Source organism: Lygodium microphyllum, chromosome 17, assembly GCF_053477565.2.
Source record: "Lygodium microphyllum isolate KBCC chromosome 17, Lygodium_microphyllum_v1.1.10, whole genome shotgun sequence".
NCBI lineage: Eukaryota > Viridiplantae > Streptophyta > Polypodiopsida > Schizaeales > Lygodiaceae > Lygodium > Lygodium microphyllum.
The window spans coordinates 78323050-78343203 of NC_141151.1; the positions used below are offsets into that span (position 1 = coordinate 78323050).

At 43.5% G+C, this 20154-nt stretch overlaps 1 protein-coding gene across 2 annotated transcripts in view; it reads left to right on the forward strand.

Annotated features, from left to right (window-relative positions):
* Positions 1-571: 571 nt before the first annotated feature.
* The window catches only part of LOC148022068 (CBL-interacting protein kinase 32-like), a 68566-nt gene continuing 48983 nt past the window's right edge, over positions 572-20154 (forward strand). The window contains exon 1 of one of the 2 annotated variants that reach the window (XM_087697679.1): positions 572-1275. In XM_087697679.1, the coding sequence (XP_087553805.1) occupies positions 1090-1275 (186 nt within the window). In that variant the 5' untranslated portion in view covers positions 572-1089. Of the gene's footprint in view, positions 1276-3376; positions 3447-20154 lie in introns of those variants that run through there. The other variant, XM_087697681.1, reaches the window with a different exon arrangement.

The window sequence follows — 20154 nt, forward strand, 5'->3', positions numbered from 1 at the left end:
TTCTCGTGCTTGAGAGCTGCAACAAGGAGAACTAATGAGAAGAACTCTTGTGCGTGGCCATGTCTTGAGCTAGAAAGTCAACATGTTTACACCTCGATGAGAACAACTCCTCTCCCAGGCACCCACATCTTCATCTCGAGCTAGGAGCGTTACACCCGCTCAATTGTAAAGAAGGTGATATGTACGATTGAGTGATCCATGATGGAGGTATGAGAACAAGGCCCCATCATACATGTGCTCCTCCAATTAGGGTCCACCCACAATAAGCAAACTCTTGTTGCACGTTAGAATGATTGGAGCCTGGAGGATGGATTAGGAATTGAGTGAGAGGGTGACAAAAGGCGAGTGTGGAAGTAATAAACAATGGACAAACAGTCAGTGAGAGGCTCATCATTAGACCTCATCAGTGGTTCCATCTTCCAAGCTTCCTTCTATCGCTGGAAGAAATAAAGAGGAAGAAAAAGGGGATCGTCAGAACACCCTCTCTCTGACTGAACGGGAAAAGCTGAAAGCTACCCACCATTCTCCTCCCTCAACTCGGGGGATTTTCGCTAGTGGGCCTGGTTCCTCTCTCTCTCTCTCTCTCTCTCTCTCTCTCTCTCTCTCTCTCTCCTTGCTTTGCTCTTTTGCCAATTTCCCAATTTGTTTCTCTTCAAGGGCCTGTATTCACTACTCTCTCTCTCTCTCTCTCTCTGTCTCTGGGTTCGCTCATACCATAGCCGGTCTCCCTCTTCTCTCTCTCACTGAGCAGGGGACGCCTCCCCACGGCTCTGAGGCCCTACTCTCTCTCTCTCTGTGTCTCTGGGTTCGCTCATACCATAGCCGGTCTCCCTCTTCTCTCTCTCACTGAGCAGGGGACGCCTCCCCACGGCTCTGAGGCCGTGGGCACCTTCGTTTCCTTCCTTTCTCTGCACTCCCTGTTCATCAATCTCAGATCAAAACAAGTTCTCACCCTTGTTTATCTAAATCTCTCCTCTATTTTCTCTCTGTACAACTGTCCCACACCACACATCCTTCGCTTCCAGCATCAATCCTGACCCTTAAAAAAAAATCTCAATTTCATCCTTTTCCCCTTGCTCATCCTCCGACATGAACAAGGCCAATGACAGAACAGACAATCTGCGTACCAGGGTCGGTAGGTTCGAGCTCGGCCGCGTCCTCGGCGAAGGAACATTTGCCAAAGTCAAGTTTGCAAGGAACATTGAAACTGGACAGAGCGTGGCAATTAAAATCCTGGATAAAGAGAAAATTTTGAAGGAAAAGCTGGCCGAGCAGGTGAGAACACATCATAGTCTTCTCTCTGTTCACAAACAGCTTTCAAGGGAAACAGTAAAGAACACAGTTTACTCTCATTTTGAGCAAAGTTCTGCTCTTGGAATGCTGGAAACAACCGCACTTAATCTAATGTGTCTTCTACTCTGCATTAAGCCTACGAAGATATGGATTAACAATGGCGTCAAGTACTCTGAAATCTCATGACCTGACTCCATGCGATGACTTATGATTTCTTTCTCAGTCTGATACAATGCCGAAATTGAACTATCCAGGGTTACGATCCAAATGTAGATCCTTTCTTATCGCTTATTCCAAACCTTTACCATAGAACAATGACCTCAAGTACTCTGAAACTGTATGACCTCACTGTCATTGTTGAAGCAAAATCATCCAGTTTCATATGAAGATTTATTATGTCTTCCACATTTTTATACAATGTGAAACTGACGCATCTAGTTTTCTTGTAACTTTATTCTGAAGCTTCACCGCAGACAATTGTGGTTGATGTGCATTAAACTGTGCAAAACGCCTGGACTAGCATGCCAAGCCAGATTGTCAAATAACTCCTCGATAAGGGGTAGATTGAGTAAACAAAAACATTTGCACTGTTAAAGATTTGAGCAATAAGGATTCATACATGGTGTGTACACCATCAGACAATAAATAAGGCTCCAAATTTTACTGGGCTTGATCAAACAAGCCATGGAATAAAGGAGGGTAGTCCTTATAGAATCTGAAAGCGGACTAGTAGTACAAGCATGTTTGAGTGCCTTTAGCTAAAATACACTCACACGGGATTGGGAAAATGCTGTTTTACGTAAGCCATGTTCCTAGGGATGAGCTTAGTTACAATCAATTGGAGAGTGAAAAATTACTGCTTACTCTTGTAGATCATGTGAGATGTACAATACATACATGGACTTAGGAATATAAATCTTCATGCAACAAACCAAAAGGTTCTTAAAAAATTTGAAGACTACAAGAAAGGAAATTCAGCCTTTTGTCTTGGTTGATGTATAGTATATTAATATGGCTTCTTTCATGATCCCTAAGGAATTGAAATACTTGAAGCAAGGGCTTGAAGTTAAAAAACAACAACGAGAAAGATAGAGAGTTGCGGATTTGATGATGATGAAGGTAGAGAGAGAGAGAGAGAGAGAGAGAGAGAGAGAGAGAGAGAGAGAGAGAGATTTTTGTTGGAAAAAGTAGTTTCAAGTATTATGGGAAATTATGTAACTATATTTTAGTCCAATATGCAAGAAGATAAAAAGTTTATCATATGACAGGATTCTTCATGGAGAACATGTTTAGGTATCATGCCATACCTTAGTCTATCATCAAGACGGAGATCAACAATTGATGAGTCTCATCTTCTTTTCATCCACCTAATTCCATTATTCTCAATATTTTAAAATGCTTTGTGTTAGAGTACATGACAAAGTAGTTTTTGCCATTTGGGAGTTTTCTTATAGTAATATCTTGTAGGCTTGTAGTGGTAAGGTTTGATTTGAAATAGTGAAAGGGGACAAGAAAGTCTCTCATTGTCACTAGAATGGGAAATTGACTCAATGATTTAATTAAAATAAACTCTGTAATTTTGGTATTCTAGCTCTTGGCACAATAACCATTGCATTGGTAGGGAAGAATTTGACATTGAGAATGCAGCGGACAAGTGTATATACTATGTGGTACAAGGTGCAATGTGAAAATTTCATTCAATTGAAAGTTTGCACCTTAGAATTAACGATCATTTGAAAGTTTTGACTAGTAAGTAGCTTGCTTAAGCTGTAAAGCAAGCCTTGAGCTTAAGTTTGACCAAGTGAGCAATTCACATGTGGTTAATGACCCAAGCATTAATTAGCCCACTCAAAGAATGAGATTGGATTAAGAAGTAGGCGTTTACTCATTTAGAAAGTTAATATTAGCTATTTAGACTTTCTCTCAGTCACACACACACACACACATACACACACACACACACACACACACACACACACACACACACACACACACACAGACACACACACACATTTGAGCAGCCTAAGTTTGAGAGCCATTTTTCTCTTCTTTGTTGTAGAAATTGTAGGTTTCAACATGGAACATGAGCTGACAACATGTACGAAGTGACGATAACAACCAAACTTATTCTCTCAGCTCGGTGAATCCATTGGGTAGTTTTATAACTCCATTTACATCAAAGTTTGTCATTGTTTTCGATCTAAATATCATTAAAGCCTGTTATTACAACACAATGACTGAGATTCGAGATCTTAAGCCCTGTGCACTTTCTGAATAACTTTGTCATGAAGAAAGTGATATTCTCACAATTTCATTACGAGAAATCCCTTGGTTTAAGAGAAACAATATAGGATTGCATGGTAAATATGCAAGACAATCATCAAAGCAGATGCTCCATAAAATTGGGTTCAAATGTTGGTGGTTATTTTTAGGTTTGGTAGATGAAATATTCTTTTGTATTTCTAAACACTTTAAAGTTGATTGGAAGCCAATACTGAAGCCTATCCCATCTCACCACTCGCTCATACTTCCTCTTTGGCATCAGAGAGTTGCGAGGGATGAGCGTATCACTTGTAATAGAAAGCAGCAAAGGAAGGGGCAACCAAGTCCTTTGCTCGATTTGAAGATGAGGATCCCTTCCGTACTTTGGCCTTGGTGTGGGCTGGAAGATTTGAATCGAAGTCTGAGGAAGAGGATGACTCAACAGGCGAGTCCATATCCTGCTTCTTCTTCTTCTTCTCCTTCTTCCTCGAAGCCGCTAACTCTTTACAGTCCTTCTATAAGTGTCCCTTGTTACCATAGTGAGAGTTCTAGGCCTTTAACTTCTTCTTGTCACCCCTCTTTGAAGTTGCAAGAGCCGCACTAGAACCTGTATAATGAGACGGAAGCTTGACCTGTAGACACAAAGATGCCTCATTCTCAAGCAGCTTCGAGGACATATGGGTAAAATAGGGGTCGAGGATGTTTGCGCCCTCAAAGCATTGGCTACTCCATCAAACTCCGAGTGGAGCTTGTAGAGTACCGTCCTTATAAGGCGTGCCTTTGGAAGAGTAGACAGCATGTGTCAAAGTTGGTCCTATACCTATGTAACACGGAGGAAAAATGATTGAAGAAGTAACCACCGGTAGAATTTCTTTAGAAATACATGGAAGAAGAGCAGAATAGGCACTTGTATCATCCGTATCCCATGTAAGCACAACTTTCTCATGATTGTCCTCATCAAAATCTTTTGGAATTGGAAAAGAACATTGAGGACGTGGAATAGCTCCACAAACAATATACCATAACTGCTTCCGTACGAACCATGTTTTCATAACAGCACTCCAAGTTAGATAGCTAGAGCCATGTAACTTATCATCGCTAGAAGTGCACGGAGGAGCCATTTGGAGAGGATAGGAAGAGCAGGTGGAGTCACTAGCTAGGTGGGCACTGGCACTGGCTCCTCTCTCCAACAAGACCTCTAGGTGATGACTGTATAACTAAGGAGGAGCAAGAATATATAGGACATAAATGTGCCATAAATGACAACTGGTCGGCTAGCATTTAATGCTGGTCGATTGGCATAAAAAAAGCCCTAACGTACAACAAATAATGCACAATAAAATGCCTAAAATATCTAACACTATGCCTAGTCCAATGTGGCATGCATAGACTCACACACGAGTTGACATATCTACTAATAAAGACTTTGATGATGTAGCTCCAGCCTTTGCTTCTAGACAAAGGTGAGGGTGTTTCTTTCAACACTTCTTCTTTTGATGCGAGCTAGAGTGTGGACACTTGGGATATCCTTTGTGCTTCCCCTTCGAATTTGTATCAAAGTCGGAAGATGGCTCTGATTGCTTGGCCTGCTTCCTCTTTTTGTTCTTCTTATTGGCCCCTCCTGAACTTGCAATGAAAGCTTTTGAGGATTTGGATCCAGTGGTTCCAATCTCCTTGAGTCATGCATTTTGTTCTAAAATAAGCGAGGCAAGCTTCTCCCAAAGAATAGTGTCCCCAACTCTAGAATTGAGTAAATTGGTGTAGAAGACCATGCTTTGGAGATGTGAGATGAGTAATAGGAATCATACCAACATCTTTGGATGATATTGTTCGGCCAACAGATATAAGTGTTAGCAGATATGTTAGTTCATGTTTAAGTCTGTGCATGTCAGTGGGCTAGGGCACCAAGACATTTCCTAGATTATTTAGGCATTTTATTTGGCATTTTATGACGGTCATTTTAGCATTTGATGCTGGCCGACCTAACATCATTTATGACATTATTTTTGCCTATTTATTAGGCACTCCTCCTCCACAGTTATTATTGTCATGCATCATGTGCCATTCATCATCTGACAGTTTTGGTGGAGGGAGAGGAGCAGGTGCGAGTCCCTTCATAGCCGGTGACTCACATTGGTTCTGTACTGTCTCATATCTTGGTATATGGATTCCATTTTCCGAGTATCTCTTTACTTGTGAGTTCTTTGTGCAGTGTTTTTTTCTTGTGTTTCTCTTTCTCTTTCCTTTGTGTCTTGTGTTCAACAGTCTATTACAACAGTTTTCCACGCTTCCATCACTGCATCCACTTCTGAAAGCAAGTTCATCTTGTTACTCCTTCATTTTGTTGATATGATCCTTCATGGAAGAAGAATCATCAACATATAGTATTCGGAGCTTCTTCTCAATGAAGATGTGGTAGGCGAAGGTCTTTTGTTCATAAAGAGAAGACAACTTTGTCCAAACCTCCGTTGTAGTTTAGATTCTATGAACATGTACAAGAACCGAGTCTTGGTAGCTCATGAAGAGGTAAGATTGGGCTTTGAGTTGAGTCGGTCACAAAGAGCCACCTTGTCAATAGTAGAACCGATATGAGGATCCTCTACTGGATGGTGAATAGGGGTTGTAACAAAAGTCCATAGATCAAAGGTATCTAGTATACACACCACTTTGCAAGATCAAAGGATAGGCATGTGCATTGATGGTGCTTGAATGGCTAGGCAAGGCCCTTCAATAGGAGCCGTATTAGGAACATAGAAGCTGGTGGTGAATGAGGCTGCATTGTTCTTCTGGACCTGCCAAAATGCCAATCTTTGTGAGATTGGGGTTTTGATCTTCAGTCTTTTACGTGTCAATCCTCGGGATGATCTAGACAACAATGACAGCCTCTTCGACGTTGTAACTAGTGTTGGTCTTCAAAATATTGGTTTGTTTCCTCGTTGGTCTCATCAAACCTATCAAATCAGAGATCCATCTTCCATCAAAGTATTTGCAAAACACACAAAGAAGCTATCGCATCTTGATGCTGAGCTGTCCGAATGGAGGAGAAATCAGCTGCATTGCTAGAACATAGGGTGTAGATGCTTGCACATGTTGAAGAAGGCCCAAACAATGCAAAAAATCTGCATTTGATGAAGCTGGGGCAACAATATGCAGTCGCCAACAGTGGATAGTAATCGTCCCCTCTTAAATGACTGATCTTCACGACAGATTTGCACAAAACAAGAAAAGTAGAGTGTGGTCTCCTCTTTGTAGAACCTGTGGGTCCTCTCTTTTGGTGATGATACCATGTGAGAGTGCTCAATAGAAAAACATGAACATGGAAAGAGAGAGGTCGATATAAATGTAGAAAATAGAAGAAAAGAATTGCACTGACATAGTTGCATGGAAAAACGTTTCCTACGTAGGAAACATATGAAACTAGTAAGAAACGTTTCTAACCTTTTCCAGGTGTTTCTTATCCATTGGAAAAAAGGTTAGTGGCTAGAGGGTGAGGTTTGATCCAAAAAAGCATGCCCTATCATGGAAGCACATTTTTTCATCTTGAAAGTGGCGGAAAGTGACTTGTCTTTTCCTGCAATCATGCCTTCTACCTATAACTTTGGGATAAGGCTGCGTTTCAGCCTGGACAGCACCGCCAAGGGCTGGAAAGGAGGGAAGAAAGGCTGCACTTGATGGTGTCCTCCTCTGCAATGGAAGCTCTCCTCTGTGCTCTCAGTTAGGCGATGATACCATGTGAGAGTGCGCAACGGAAGAAGAAACACGAACACAGAGGGAGAGAGAGAGAGAGAAAGCAGAAAATGAAGGAAGAAAATCTGCACTGACTGTAATGAATGCTGAATACAAAACTGTGGACTGATCAGTCCCTGCACGCAGCCGGAAGCGTCAGTGAGGGCACCAGATCAGGCTAATGATGACGGCAGCACCGAAGACGGAGGAAGATGACGGAGTCTGAATGTGCATTTGCCAAAGAAGGAGGGAAGATGATAATACAACTGATTGCCAAGTGGGAAATGGCTATAAATAGCCAAAAAAACCCAAAAACTGGCCGACCTGAAATTTGAGGCCATAAATATGTCCGACCAGCATTTAATGCTGATCCGACCAGCATTTAATGCTGGTAAAAATGCCAGGAATGCTCAGAAATATCCCGGAAAGGGTGGACAATGTCCGGCACGTGAGGCAGGCTGAAGAATGCAGAAACTGCCCCGGGAAACGCACATAAAATCCCGATTGGAGGAGAAAATGCACTGAAATGCAATAAACTGAGTACTCTAGAATGAGCTACCTCCTCCGTCAAAACAAGTGATAGACAAGTCAGAGCTCCTAAAGTCCTCGTCTGACTCAGACTGAGGCTCACAGGCAGGAGATGACAAGGCATGACAAACATGACTGCTAACATTTAGATCTATCTTGCTGCAACTCTTTACTAGGCCAATCTAGCGCCAAGAAATGTAGATAACCGTGCAACCATGTGAGATACTGTTGGGTGTAAAGGCCCTTACGCTACTCCCGTGTATATATTTACTTGCACATGTGAACACACCCTTGTAGGTGTAAGTGTACCGTACCCTAAGTATAAATACATTCTTTTATTCTTTGTGTGTACCACATTGGAATTTGGTACACACCCATCTCTTGAATCTCCACTCTCTGCATTGCTGAATACACCTCGATTGACACGCACACTACCTGAGTGCTTCCTCTCATGGCCCTTCAAATTGGTATTAGAGCATCAGCAAGAGTGTGCGCGCTTCCTGAGAATTGTGCGAGTTAGTCTCTGCGTGTGTGTGTGAGCAGAGAGGCAAGTCGTCACCTCAGCTCTAGGTGGATTCAAGCAGTCAACAGGTCACATTTGACCAATGGCAGCAGGCGCAATCGTAACCAGGCAGGCAACAGTCGGTGGCGCCAGGGACAGGCTGTCGGCAGCAGGTGTAGGCACGAACAGCAGCGGGTGGCGCATTCCAGCAGTAAACGCGGACAGGACGACAGCTGCATCAACCAGACACAGGCCACGAGTAGGTTGTGACCAGCAAATCAAGCGTGTCCAGGTGGCAACCATCACGCTGGTCATGATGGCGTGTTTCTGGCATTTTCAAAATTTTTTAAATTATTTCCTGCAAGCAGGTCCCCTGTTCTTGACAGGGGTTAATGTGCACAAGGACAGGGCTCAGATCTGTGCAGATTTATGTTTTTCCCAGATTTCATGCTGATCGTGCAAAACAGTGACATCTGACCCAGAAATTTGGGGCTTTTCCCAGATTTGATGCTGGTCATGCAGAACAGTGAGATCTGACCCACAAATTGCAGACATTGTGTCATTTGCTTCAATAATTTGGGGCTTTTCCTATACAAGTGAAATTTTGTTCATCTGAGCCAATTTCACTGTAACTTTGTGCATTTGGACCCCAATATTTGAGGTTTTGCAGAATTTGTGAAATTTCTGCGGCATTTGTCTGTGTTTGACTCGCAGGATGATGTATTAATGCAATTGGGGCAAATTTATTGGAAAATTTTTGGGGCTTTTTGCATCGGTGATGCATTTTGAGCCAATTTGTGCTTTGATATTGAAATTACAGCAAATTCACTGCTGAGTGGGAGAAATTTGGACTTGGGATGTATCAATTGTTGTAAAAGAGCAGCTTCTCTTGGTACATGTATTGCTGAATGCTCATTATGCAGTGAAATAGTGGTACATACAACACTTGGGTTATTGCATTTGGGCATTACGGTGATGTATTATTGAAGTGGGAGCTATCATTAATGCATATGTATCAGATTTGATTCATGTACATGTTGTAATCAGCTCTTGGGACTGAAATTGCAGCAAAATATCTGCTTCTTGGACACCTTTGGAAGTACAAGTGTGTGTACTTGCTGTTATATTCAACAACCTTGCTATTATATTTAGCAACCTTGCTATTGGCTGAAAGTACTCAACATTTTATTGCAGTATTTTATTGCTGAAGATGGCTGGCAGTGCATCTACATTTGACACAGAATCTTTTTGAGATTCGTAAATTTGATGGCGATGGCTTTGATCTTTGGAAAGATTGTATGCAAGGTATACTTTTTCTGAAGGATTGTGATGATGCTTTGACAGAACATAAGCCTGTTGCTTTGCTAGATGAGGATTAGACTAAAATGAATAAGAAAGCCATTACTTACATCAACATGGCTGTCCAAGATGACATCTTGGTTGATATCAAGGGACTTATCACTGCTTATGCAATTTGGGAGAAACTCAAGGCTACGTATGAGAATACAACTCTTGTCAATCAAGTCTATCTCATGCAAAAGTTAGTCAACTTGAAGCTTGATGAGTCTAAGCCCGCCTCAGAGCATTTAAATGCTCTTATTGGTATTTTGAGTCTGTTATAGGATGCAGGTTGTTGAGAAACGGCAGTTTGTGTTTCTGCGTTTTGCATTTAGGGTTTGCGTTTAGGATTTGCAGCCCCAAAAAGGGGTGCCACCCTAGACAGATTGAGCCTATTTCTAGATCACTCTCTCATTCATTCCTTATGGTTGATTCATTCAGTCCGTCACCTCTTCCCTCTGTCAGAAGTGAAGCAGCGGTGGAAGCATAAACATGTGCTGAAATAAACTGCTGAAACACAAGACAAAAAGAGAAAAGAAAAGAACACGATACATATGAGAACTCAGATGTATGCACGGAAAATGGAATCCATATATCCGAACACGAGACAATCGCATACAACAGTGAGTCACTGGTTGCGTGGGCACTGGCACTGGCACTGACACTAGCTCCTCTCTCCACAGAGTCTGCAGATGGTGAAGATGATGATACTGACCTGATGTCGATGTCGATCGTACAATACCTGAAAATAGAGAAGATCATAGAATGTCTCTGTGTCCATCACCAATGTCTCGCAGTAGCATACAAGACCATCCTGTCAAAAATGCCCCTGAACATAGGTGACCATGGATTCCCCACCTTTGGCCAGACCGCCAAAGTATCCCTGGATGTCAATCCCAGCTCCAGGATTTGATTCCGCCAGACTGAAGTCGATGCGTCAGGGACGTCCCTCTCTGGAACCTGTGCACCTGTATAAAAGTATAGATGAGGCGTGGCTGCCCCATCTGAACACCCGCTCACACTCCCTCTCTGGCACAAGAGAGTCGTGAGGGATGACCTCATCACCACCACTAGAAAGCAGCCGAGGAATGGGCCATGAAGCCCTTCCCGCGATCCGAAGAAGAGGATCCCTTCCGCGCCTGGGACTTCACCTTGGTCGGAGGATCTGAGTCGGAGTTTGATGAAGGAGAGGACTCATCGGTAGAGTCAACATCCCGCTTCTTCTTCTGCTCCTTCTTCCTGGAAGTCGCTAACGTCTTGCAGTCCTTCCGCAAATGTCCCTTCTTGCCACAGTGGTAACACTGGGCCTTCGACTTCTTCTTCCCGTCACCCCTCTCTGAAGCTACATAAGCCTCGCCTCCATAATGTGTCAGAAGTCGCCCCTGTAATCTCAAGGATGTCTCATGCTCAAGAAGCATCGAGGTCATATGTGTAAAACTGACAGGAGTCGATGATGTCTGCGCCCGCAAAGCATTGGCCACTCCATTAAACTCCGGGGGGAGCTTGTAGAGGACCGTCCCGATGAGATGCGCCTCGGGAAGAGCAGATTGCATGTGCCGAAGCTGGTCCTGTACTTGCGTAACACGAAGAAGAAAAGACTGAATAGTATATTTCGGCTCAAACTTCATCTGCTGGAGCTGGCCATAAAGTGTGACTGCCCGCATGGTGGAAGGTGCCTCGTACATCTGCTGCAACGTCTGCCATACTTCAGGAGATGTCCTACAGGAGGTAACCGCCGGTAAGACCGCTTTAGAAATACACCAAAGCAACGCCGAGTAAGCACGGGCATCGTCCGAGTCCCATGTGAGCACCGCTTCCTCATGGTTGTCCTCATCAAAGTCTTCAGGAAGAGGAAAAGGACGGAGAGGGCGAGCAATAGCTCCACAGACGATGTACCATAACCGCTTCTGCACAAACCAAGCTTTCATGACAGCACTCCATGTGAGATAATCAGGTCCATGTAACTTATCATCAGTGGAAGTGCACGGAGGAGCCATATGGAGAGGATAAGAAGAGAAATAGAGAAGAGATGGAATTTAGAGAGGAAACACAGCCAAAACACAAGCACAGACGGCAGAAAATGAGAGTTCACATGCAATATAAACCAAAATCTGATCAATAGAAGACAAAATCTGCTGCAGAAAGTCAAAAAATCAGTCAGAAACTGCCAAAAACAGCAAAAACGGCCTGAAGTAACAGTCACCCAGCCACGAGAGACGCTGAATCAGCAAAACGCAGGCTGTAAACTGGAGAAAAACAGGTAGAAAATTGTCGCCAGCAGCTGCAGATGAAAAACGCAGGCAGCAGAGGGTGCGTAGGCAGCAAACGATGGCAAAAATGGAAAAAACGCAGGTTGAAAACAGCCCCAAAACAGGTCACCTGGCTGCTACAGCAATCGCCTGATCAGCAGGGGTACAAAACAGTCCTGAAATCAGCAATAAAACACAGCAGAAACACACATCCTGAAAACTGATACCATGTCAGAAGTGGAGCAGCGGTGGAAGCATAAACATGTGCTGAAATAAACTGCTGAAACACAAGACAAAAAGAGAAAAGAAAAGAATACGATACAGATGAGAATTCAGATGTATGCACGGGAAATGGAATCCATATATCTGAACACGAGACAGTCGCATACAACAGTGAGTCACTGGCTGCGTGGGCACTGGCACTGGCACTGGCACTGGCACTAGCTCCTCTCTCCACAGAGTCTACAGATGGTGAAGATGATGATACTGACTGAGGAGGAGCACTGAGTATAAATAGGCTAAAAAAGTGGGGAGCAATAATGCTGGTCGGACAGCATTAATGCTGGCTGACTGGTGCATAAAATGCCCCAATGGCATAAAATGCCACACCAGAAAAATACCTAAAATACCTAATAAAAAGGCCCAGCCCAGATCAAGCTCAGACTCATACATGAGCTGACAAATACTCTGCTAACACCCTCTAGCTTCTCCACTATCCTCACACCCCTTCAGGAGGACATTGCGGTTTGTGGCGTGGCTGTCTTGATCATCTTCCTTGTGCTACGGCACCCTTGTTCCCTTATATCACATTAATTCCATTCATCAGAGTTTCTTTTCTCTTTTCTCTTCTCTTCTCCATGTTTGCTGAGTTCACTTCGTGTTCCTCCTCGCAAACCCTATTGTCTTATTGCTACGTCGTCTTTTGACATGGTATTAGAGCTGGATCTGCTCAGACAGTGGCAAAGAGCCTCCACTCCAGTGAAGGCAAAGATCGGTGGCGGGTTCGACATCCACTTCTCTTCTTCTTCTGCTACTTCAACATCTATAAATAGACAAGCTGTCCCCATTCAGCCTCATCCCTCCCGTGTAGGTTCCTCACCCTTGTGTGCATATCTCAGCCATCAGTCTTCTACCACGTGGCGGTCCAACCTTTGCGATTGCTGCTATCACCGCGTTTTATTGCGACATTTTATTGTTGCGTTCTACTGTCGCGTTTTACTGCTGCGTTTTACTATAGTGTTCTATTCTGGCATTTTACTGTGGCATTCTACTACTGCGTTTTACTGTCGCGCTTTACTGCGATGTTCTATTGCGGCATTTTATTGTAGTATTCTACTGCTATGTTTTGGTGTTTCACCCACATCATTAGGTATCATCCTCTACAATCGCCTTAGTCTCCTCACACTTCGGTAATCAACGTTTGGTGTTTCTCTCACTCCGTCACTTTGACTGGTGGTCACAACACTTGGGATCCGATATCCTTTTTCTCCCTCCAATCCTCCCTTCTCCAGTTTGCCACATCGGTACCATGGTGTCTCCACGGATAGATTGCCCTTCTATTGGGTGCTACTATTGCGGGACGAATGGTCATCTCATTGAAGATTGTCGACATCGACCTCTACTCTCCACCCCTCCGGAGTATATGCATCTTCCACCAGGTACTCCTTGTGCCACCTCTCCTTTCTGGGCCACAGAGTTTGTTCTGCATCGGCTATCAGAGTATCATGAGCAAGGCAATAAGCTGCATCCGACGCGCACTAAGTCCTTTTAAGCACACGGAGGCTCTAAGACCTTATGAGGCGATAAGCCCTCCTGGAGACCACCCCACTGCGTGGAGGTTTTCCCTACCCACTACCGAGTATAGTGGCTTCCCCAGCCCACATCTCCTCCACAGTCCACTCTCCTGAGAGCCCGCAACTATTCCCCAGCCTTGGCTCATCCTGAGCCTCCTCCTTCTCCATCCTCTTTCACTCAGGTTCAAGAGGCCACTTCTGGGTGCTTTCCGGCTTCTTCTCCCAAGCCTAGATACCTTCTTTGGCATGGCCGGCGGCACTTCCTTCGTCATCGGATGCTTTGCAGTCGGTGAGCCATAAGTGGTTGGATTCCTTTTATCTCTCAAACTGGGATTCAGAGGGGGATTTTCTTACTTCACTCTCAAAGGGGGCTTACAATTCTTCTTCGCTTCAGGGGGGGCTCCTACTTCTATTCCTTCCGATTCAGAAAGGGACCCTATGTGCCACGAAGTTCTTAACACACCACCACCTTTCACTTTTGAGGAGTGGCTCTCCTTTGAGTAGTCATTTCCTCTACTCATATCCAGCATCTAGAGGACCTACTTAGATCGGGGCCCTTGGATCTTTAGCAGTAACTTGGTGGCTAGGCCTTCGTATTTCTTCTAGCACATGGAGTCATGGAGCTAGTGGCTTCTCTCTCGAGGTTGAGTTTCGGGTTCTACAACTCATCCGGTCTCTTGATTATCTTTAAAGGTCTCCTTTCAAGTGGCATTCTTAGATTATAGGGTGGATCTTCTTCGTCCCTTGGTTAGCATGGACCCACCTCCCAAGATCGAGTACGGGCATATGCTTATGGTTCTCGGCACCCCACAAAGTCTGACATTCCTCCTATGCATTGCATGTTTTCATAATCTTTGTACTAGGGCGCTTGGGCAAGTGAACAATTTTCCCACGAGGGACACTGTCCAATTGGCACCTGCTACATGAGCATTCTTCAGCATGTAGCATTGCGTCTGCACCTCACTTCTCTCGTTTCCCTTTTTGGGTCTGAGAGGGGAGAGGGGGTGTTGAGAAACCCTTCACCCTTTACCTACAGTTTGCTTTTTTTCGTTTTGTGTTTAGGGTTTGTAACCCAAAAAGGGGCGCCACCCTAGACTGACTGTGCCTATTTATAGGTCACTCTCTCATTCATTCCTTACGGCTAATTCATTTAGTGTGTCACCTCTTCTCTCCAACCTCTCCACTATCCTCACAGCCCTTCAAGAGGACATTGCTCCAGCCTCTCCATTACCCTCACATCCCTTTAGGAGGACATTGCGGTTCGTGGCTCGTAGCTGTCTTCATCATCTTCCTTGTGCTACAACACCCTTGTTCCCTTGTATCACATTCATTCCATTTATCAGAGTTTCTTCTCTCTTTTCTTCTCTTCTCCATGTTTGCCAAGTTCATTTCGTGTTCCTCCCCGCAAACCCTACTGTCTCGTTGGTATGTCGCCTTTTGACATAGGCTTGCCGGCTTTTGATCCTAAGCTGAGGGCTATCATCTTGCTCATGACTTTGCCAGATTCATGGGAAGCATTGGTTGTGTCATTGAGCAACAACCCCAACTTGACATTTGATGGTGTGTGTGTTTCTATTCTCAATGAGGAGATTAGATGCAAGGCAAGTGGGGAAAATAGTGGATTAGCCTACAATGTAAGAGGACGAATTGAAAAGAGGTCAAATGTTGCAAATAAGAAAAAAAATCGCAGCAAAAGCAAGGAAAAATAGCAAGAAGTCACTTGCTATCAGTGTGGACGCAAAGGGCATAAAAAGCCCGATTGCAAGTACCATAAAAAGGAGCAAGAACGCAAAAAGCAGAATGGTAAAAAGAATGAGGAGGGCAGCTCTGCCCTTAAAGAAACAGAGAAGGCAAATGTGGTATCTAATGCTGTTATTGAGGAGATAGAAGAAAATAAAGATGCTGATTTGCTGGTTGCATCTTCAGATCCACATGTCATGACAGTGGAAGACATGTATATCACTAAAAGGGATGTGATAGATGCGTTGTTGTTTACTCATGATGGTTTGTCACAATCGTGGATTGTTGACAGTGGTGCTTCATTTCATGTAACTCCATCTTTGGAGCATTTTTCTTATGTAGAAGGTAACCTTGGGAAAGTTTACCTAGGGAATAACCATGCATGTGATATTGAGGGAGTAGGCACCATACACTTGGCTCTCGAATATGGCGAAGAATTGATTCTTCATGATGTTAGGTATGTACTTGGCATTAAGAAGAGCTTGCTTTCTGTTGGATAGCTAGACAATAGGGGTTACTTCACTACCTTTGGTGGTGGAATGTGGAAGATATAGAAAGGATCCATGCTAAAAGAGAAGAGTGTACTTGCTAGAATGAAAGATAGAGTGAAAGTACAACTTATGTTTAGGTCAAGGGTTGACCTAACCAGCCTTCCACCAACTAACTAGAGTTAGGTTTATTTTACTCTAGAGCCTAGTGTCACTACTTTAAGTTTCTAAGACACTAGGTATACACACCTTACATTGACACTTTAATAAGTGTCCACACCACACAAATTACATTGGGCTCTTTCCATAGAATCGGCAAATTCTAACACCCCCTTGCAGTGCCAATGTGATGAATTACAAGGATGATCAATCACCAAAGGGTAACAAGTTTAAGGACTTTCGAAAAGCCTCAAACTTCTCGCGTGGTAGTGCCTTGGTGAAAATGTCTGCAATATTTTTCTGTGTGGGTATATACATCAAGCTGATCTCTCCTGCATAGCATATCTCTTTGACATAATGGTAATGCACCTCTATGTGTTTCGTGCGAGTATGAAACACAGGATTTCATGCTACTGCAATAGCACTCTGACTATCAGAAAGAATGGGTGTAGGACCCTCCAATGGTAAATGTAGATCAACCAACAATCTATGCAACCATACACATTCCACTGTTGCTGTGAAGGTTGCCCTGTACTCAGTCTCACAAGACGAGGTAGCCACTGTAGGCTGTTTCTTACTTAGCCATGAAATGCATGAACGGCCTAGAAAGAAACAGTGTTCACTAGTAGACTACCTAGTGTCTGCATCACCAGCCCAATCTGAATCACTGTAAGCCTGTAAGTGCAAGTCTCCCCCCCTAGGAAATAATAATGCATGTGATTGAGTATCTTGCAAATATCTGAAGATCTGCTTAACAGCTTGCCAATGTATGGTCCGTGGGCTATGCATATAGCTGCTCACCTAAGACATTGCATATTGAATGTCAGGGCGTGTGTTGCAAAGATAAATACGACAGCCAACAGCTTGGCTGTAAATTGCAACATTAGACATCTCTTCACCATCATGTATAGACACCTTTAAGCTTGACTCCATAGGAGTGCACATAGCTTTGCAATCTTGTATACTAAACCTATGTAACAGCTTATCCACATATTGTGACTGTGACATGATGATACCATGCTGATTTTGGGTGAATTGAATCCCCAAATAATAGTGTAGGAAGCCCATATCTGACATAGCAAATGCATGTTTTAATTCGGCCTTCTGCAATTTTTGCTTGTGTAGGTCCAGTGAGTAGCATGTCATCTACATAAAGAATGATAATCAACAAGTTGCCCGCCCCCCCCCCAAACCCCATTCTAAATGTATAGAGTGGGAGCAGTTGGACTATTTTTGAACCCTTTGCTAGCCAAATAAGCATAAATTTTGGAGTACCATGCATGAGGAGCCTGTTTGAGACCATAAAGAGCCTTATGCAGCTTGCATACCATGTGCTCTTTCCCTTTAACCACAAACCCTCGAGGTTGTGACACATAAATATCCTCATGCAAATCCCCATTCAAGAATGTTGTCTTAATGTCCAATTGATGTACCTTCCAGCCATAATTTGCAGCCATAGCAATCACACATCTCACCGTATTCATACGGGATGTAGGAGCAAAAGTTTCTTCATAATCTATGGCCTTCTTTTGTGCATAGCCTTTTGCTACCAACCGTGCTTTGTACCTGTCAATTGTACCATCAGCCTTGTGTTTGAGTTTAAAAACCCATTTTGTGCCAATGGCCTTCTTACCAGGTGGTAAATCCACAAGATCCCATGTAGAGTTAGTGGCAATAGAGTCTAACTCATCCTGCATGGCTTGCATCCAATGTACATCTTGCCGAGCTTTGTCCAAGGAAGTAGGCTCATCATCATCCAATAGTGAGCTCATAAACACATGCTCATCATAATCATCTACTTCCGTAAAATCAATCAAATGTGCCCCCCTGCATCATTTGCTGCATTTCTGTAGCCCTTCTAGTGCATTGAGGTATAGGAGCATCCATTTTACTCTCCTGGAGAGTTTGTAACAGCCATATTGGGTGTCATGCTGTACTGCTTCTTCCACTGCATGTGGCAAACCATCATCAATACCCTGCTGTTCGGGAGCATATGGTGCAGCAACAGCTTGCTGTATTAAGTCTGTCCTGCCATTTACAGCAGGCACAGACACCATAGTAAGTGGCAAAAGACCCTCAAAGACATCACCAATGTCATGGGTGACTGGCATTTGAAATTAATCATGTGAAAATGCAGCATTTTTAGCAAATAGAACATCCCTACTGACAAAGACTTTCTTCGTACGTGGGTTGTACAAGTGATAGCCCTTGCTCTCTGAGCTGTAGCCAATAAATATGCATTTTACAGCCTTGTTATCAAGCTTCCCAGGAAGCTCTTTCAGAACATGTGCATAGGCTATGCAATCAAACACCTGAAAGTAGTTTACTTTGGGTTTCTTGCCATGCCAAGCTTCGAATGGTGTGATCGTCTTCAGTGCCTTAGTGGGTGCACGGTTCAACACATGATTTGCACATTGAAGGCCTTCTAGCCAAAATTTATGAGGTAGCCCCTTACTTTTTAGCATACAACGAGTCATCTCCATAAGAGTCCGATTCTTCCTTTCAGCAACACCATTTTGCTGAGGAGCCATTCTAATTGTGGCTTGATGTGTAATGCCATGATCAAGCAAATATGTCTCAAAAGCACGAGACATATACTCTCCCCCTCTATCTGTGCGAAGTGTCTGCACTTTTAAGTCAGTTTCAGCTTCAAGCTTTGCAACAAGATGCTTGAAATGCATGAACATATCGGATTTTTCCTTCAGCACATACACCCATGTATATCTAGAGTAGTCATCAATAAATGTAACAAAGTATTGATGACCTCCAAGTGCACATGTCCTGATGGGACCACAAACATCAGAGTGAATAAGCTGCATTTTTCGGACAACAGGCATTGCACCATCCTTTTTTAAGGCAAATCTATGCATCTTGACCAAAATACATCCCTCACATGCATGAGGAGGTGGAGTCTCCACTGGAGGCAATGCATCTACTATATGACACCACTAAAGGGTCATAAAACTCCCAAAGCTCATGTATCCATAGCGGGCATGCCATAGCTCCGCATTTTGCATAGCGGGCAAAAGAGTAGTGACTGCTAAAGCATCATGAGACTGCTTGTCATATGTATCCAACAAAAATAGACCCTTATGCAGGGTGCCGGACAGCCTAAGTGCATAATCCATCTCTGTCTCTAACAATGTATTTGTCATCCTCAAAGATGATCTGAAAGCCATGCTTATTGAAAGCAGAGATAGACAACAAGTTCTTTGTAATGCCAGGTACAAACACGACATCTAGAAGCATGAAATCACAACAATCTGCAGCAGTAATAGTGACTGTCCCAATGCCACATGCATCATAACTGTTGCTGTTCGCACATGTAACACGCTTCCCAATAGGGGTTGAATGCAAAGAGATAAACAAACACTTCTTGGAAGTAATGTGCTTTGACACCCCATTGTCAAAATACCATGTTTGCTGCGCTTTAGCAGCATTAAATGCTGAATCAGCCATTGAAGAATCATAATTGCATGTGAGAAATACATAGTCCTCCTCTACAAAGTTGGCTGAAGTATCATCGTTAGTAGATTTGCTGGTTGATGTTTCTTGGACAGCCAAACTTGAGTTCTTTTTCTTCTCTTTGGCCAATCTCTTTCTGCATTCATCGATATAGTGACCGGGCTTCTTGCAATAATGGCATTTCCCCTTCTCTTTAGTCTTTTCTGTGTCTTTGGACAACCTTATTTGATGACTGTCCAGCATCACCCTTTTGCTGATTTTTTACATTTTGCTTGACTTTTCCTTTGCCTTTGAACTTGCAAAGCATAGCCACATCACCTGAACGCAATGCCACATTCTTCCGAGTCTGTTGATCTTGCAGCAAGAGGCCTTTCAACTCCACAAATGTAAGGGGCTGCTGCCCTCTTTTCAAAAACAACATCAAAGAGGTGTGGAAACCAAGATATGACTCTGGAAGAGAGTTCAGTGTGATGTTTACCAATTCTACATCCTGAATGACCTCATCAATATTGAGTAGCTGCTCACGCAAATCCTGTATGTGAGTAAGGTGCTCTGTCATGCTCTCACCTTTATCCACGGTCACATTGGCCAATTCTCTGTAGAGATAGGAT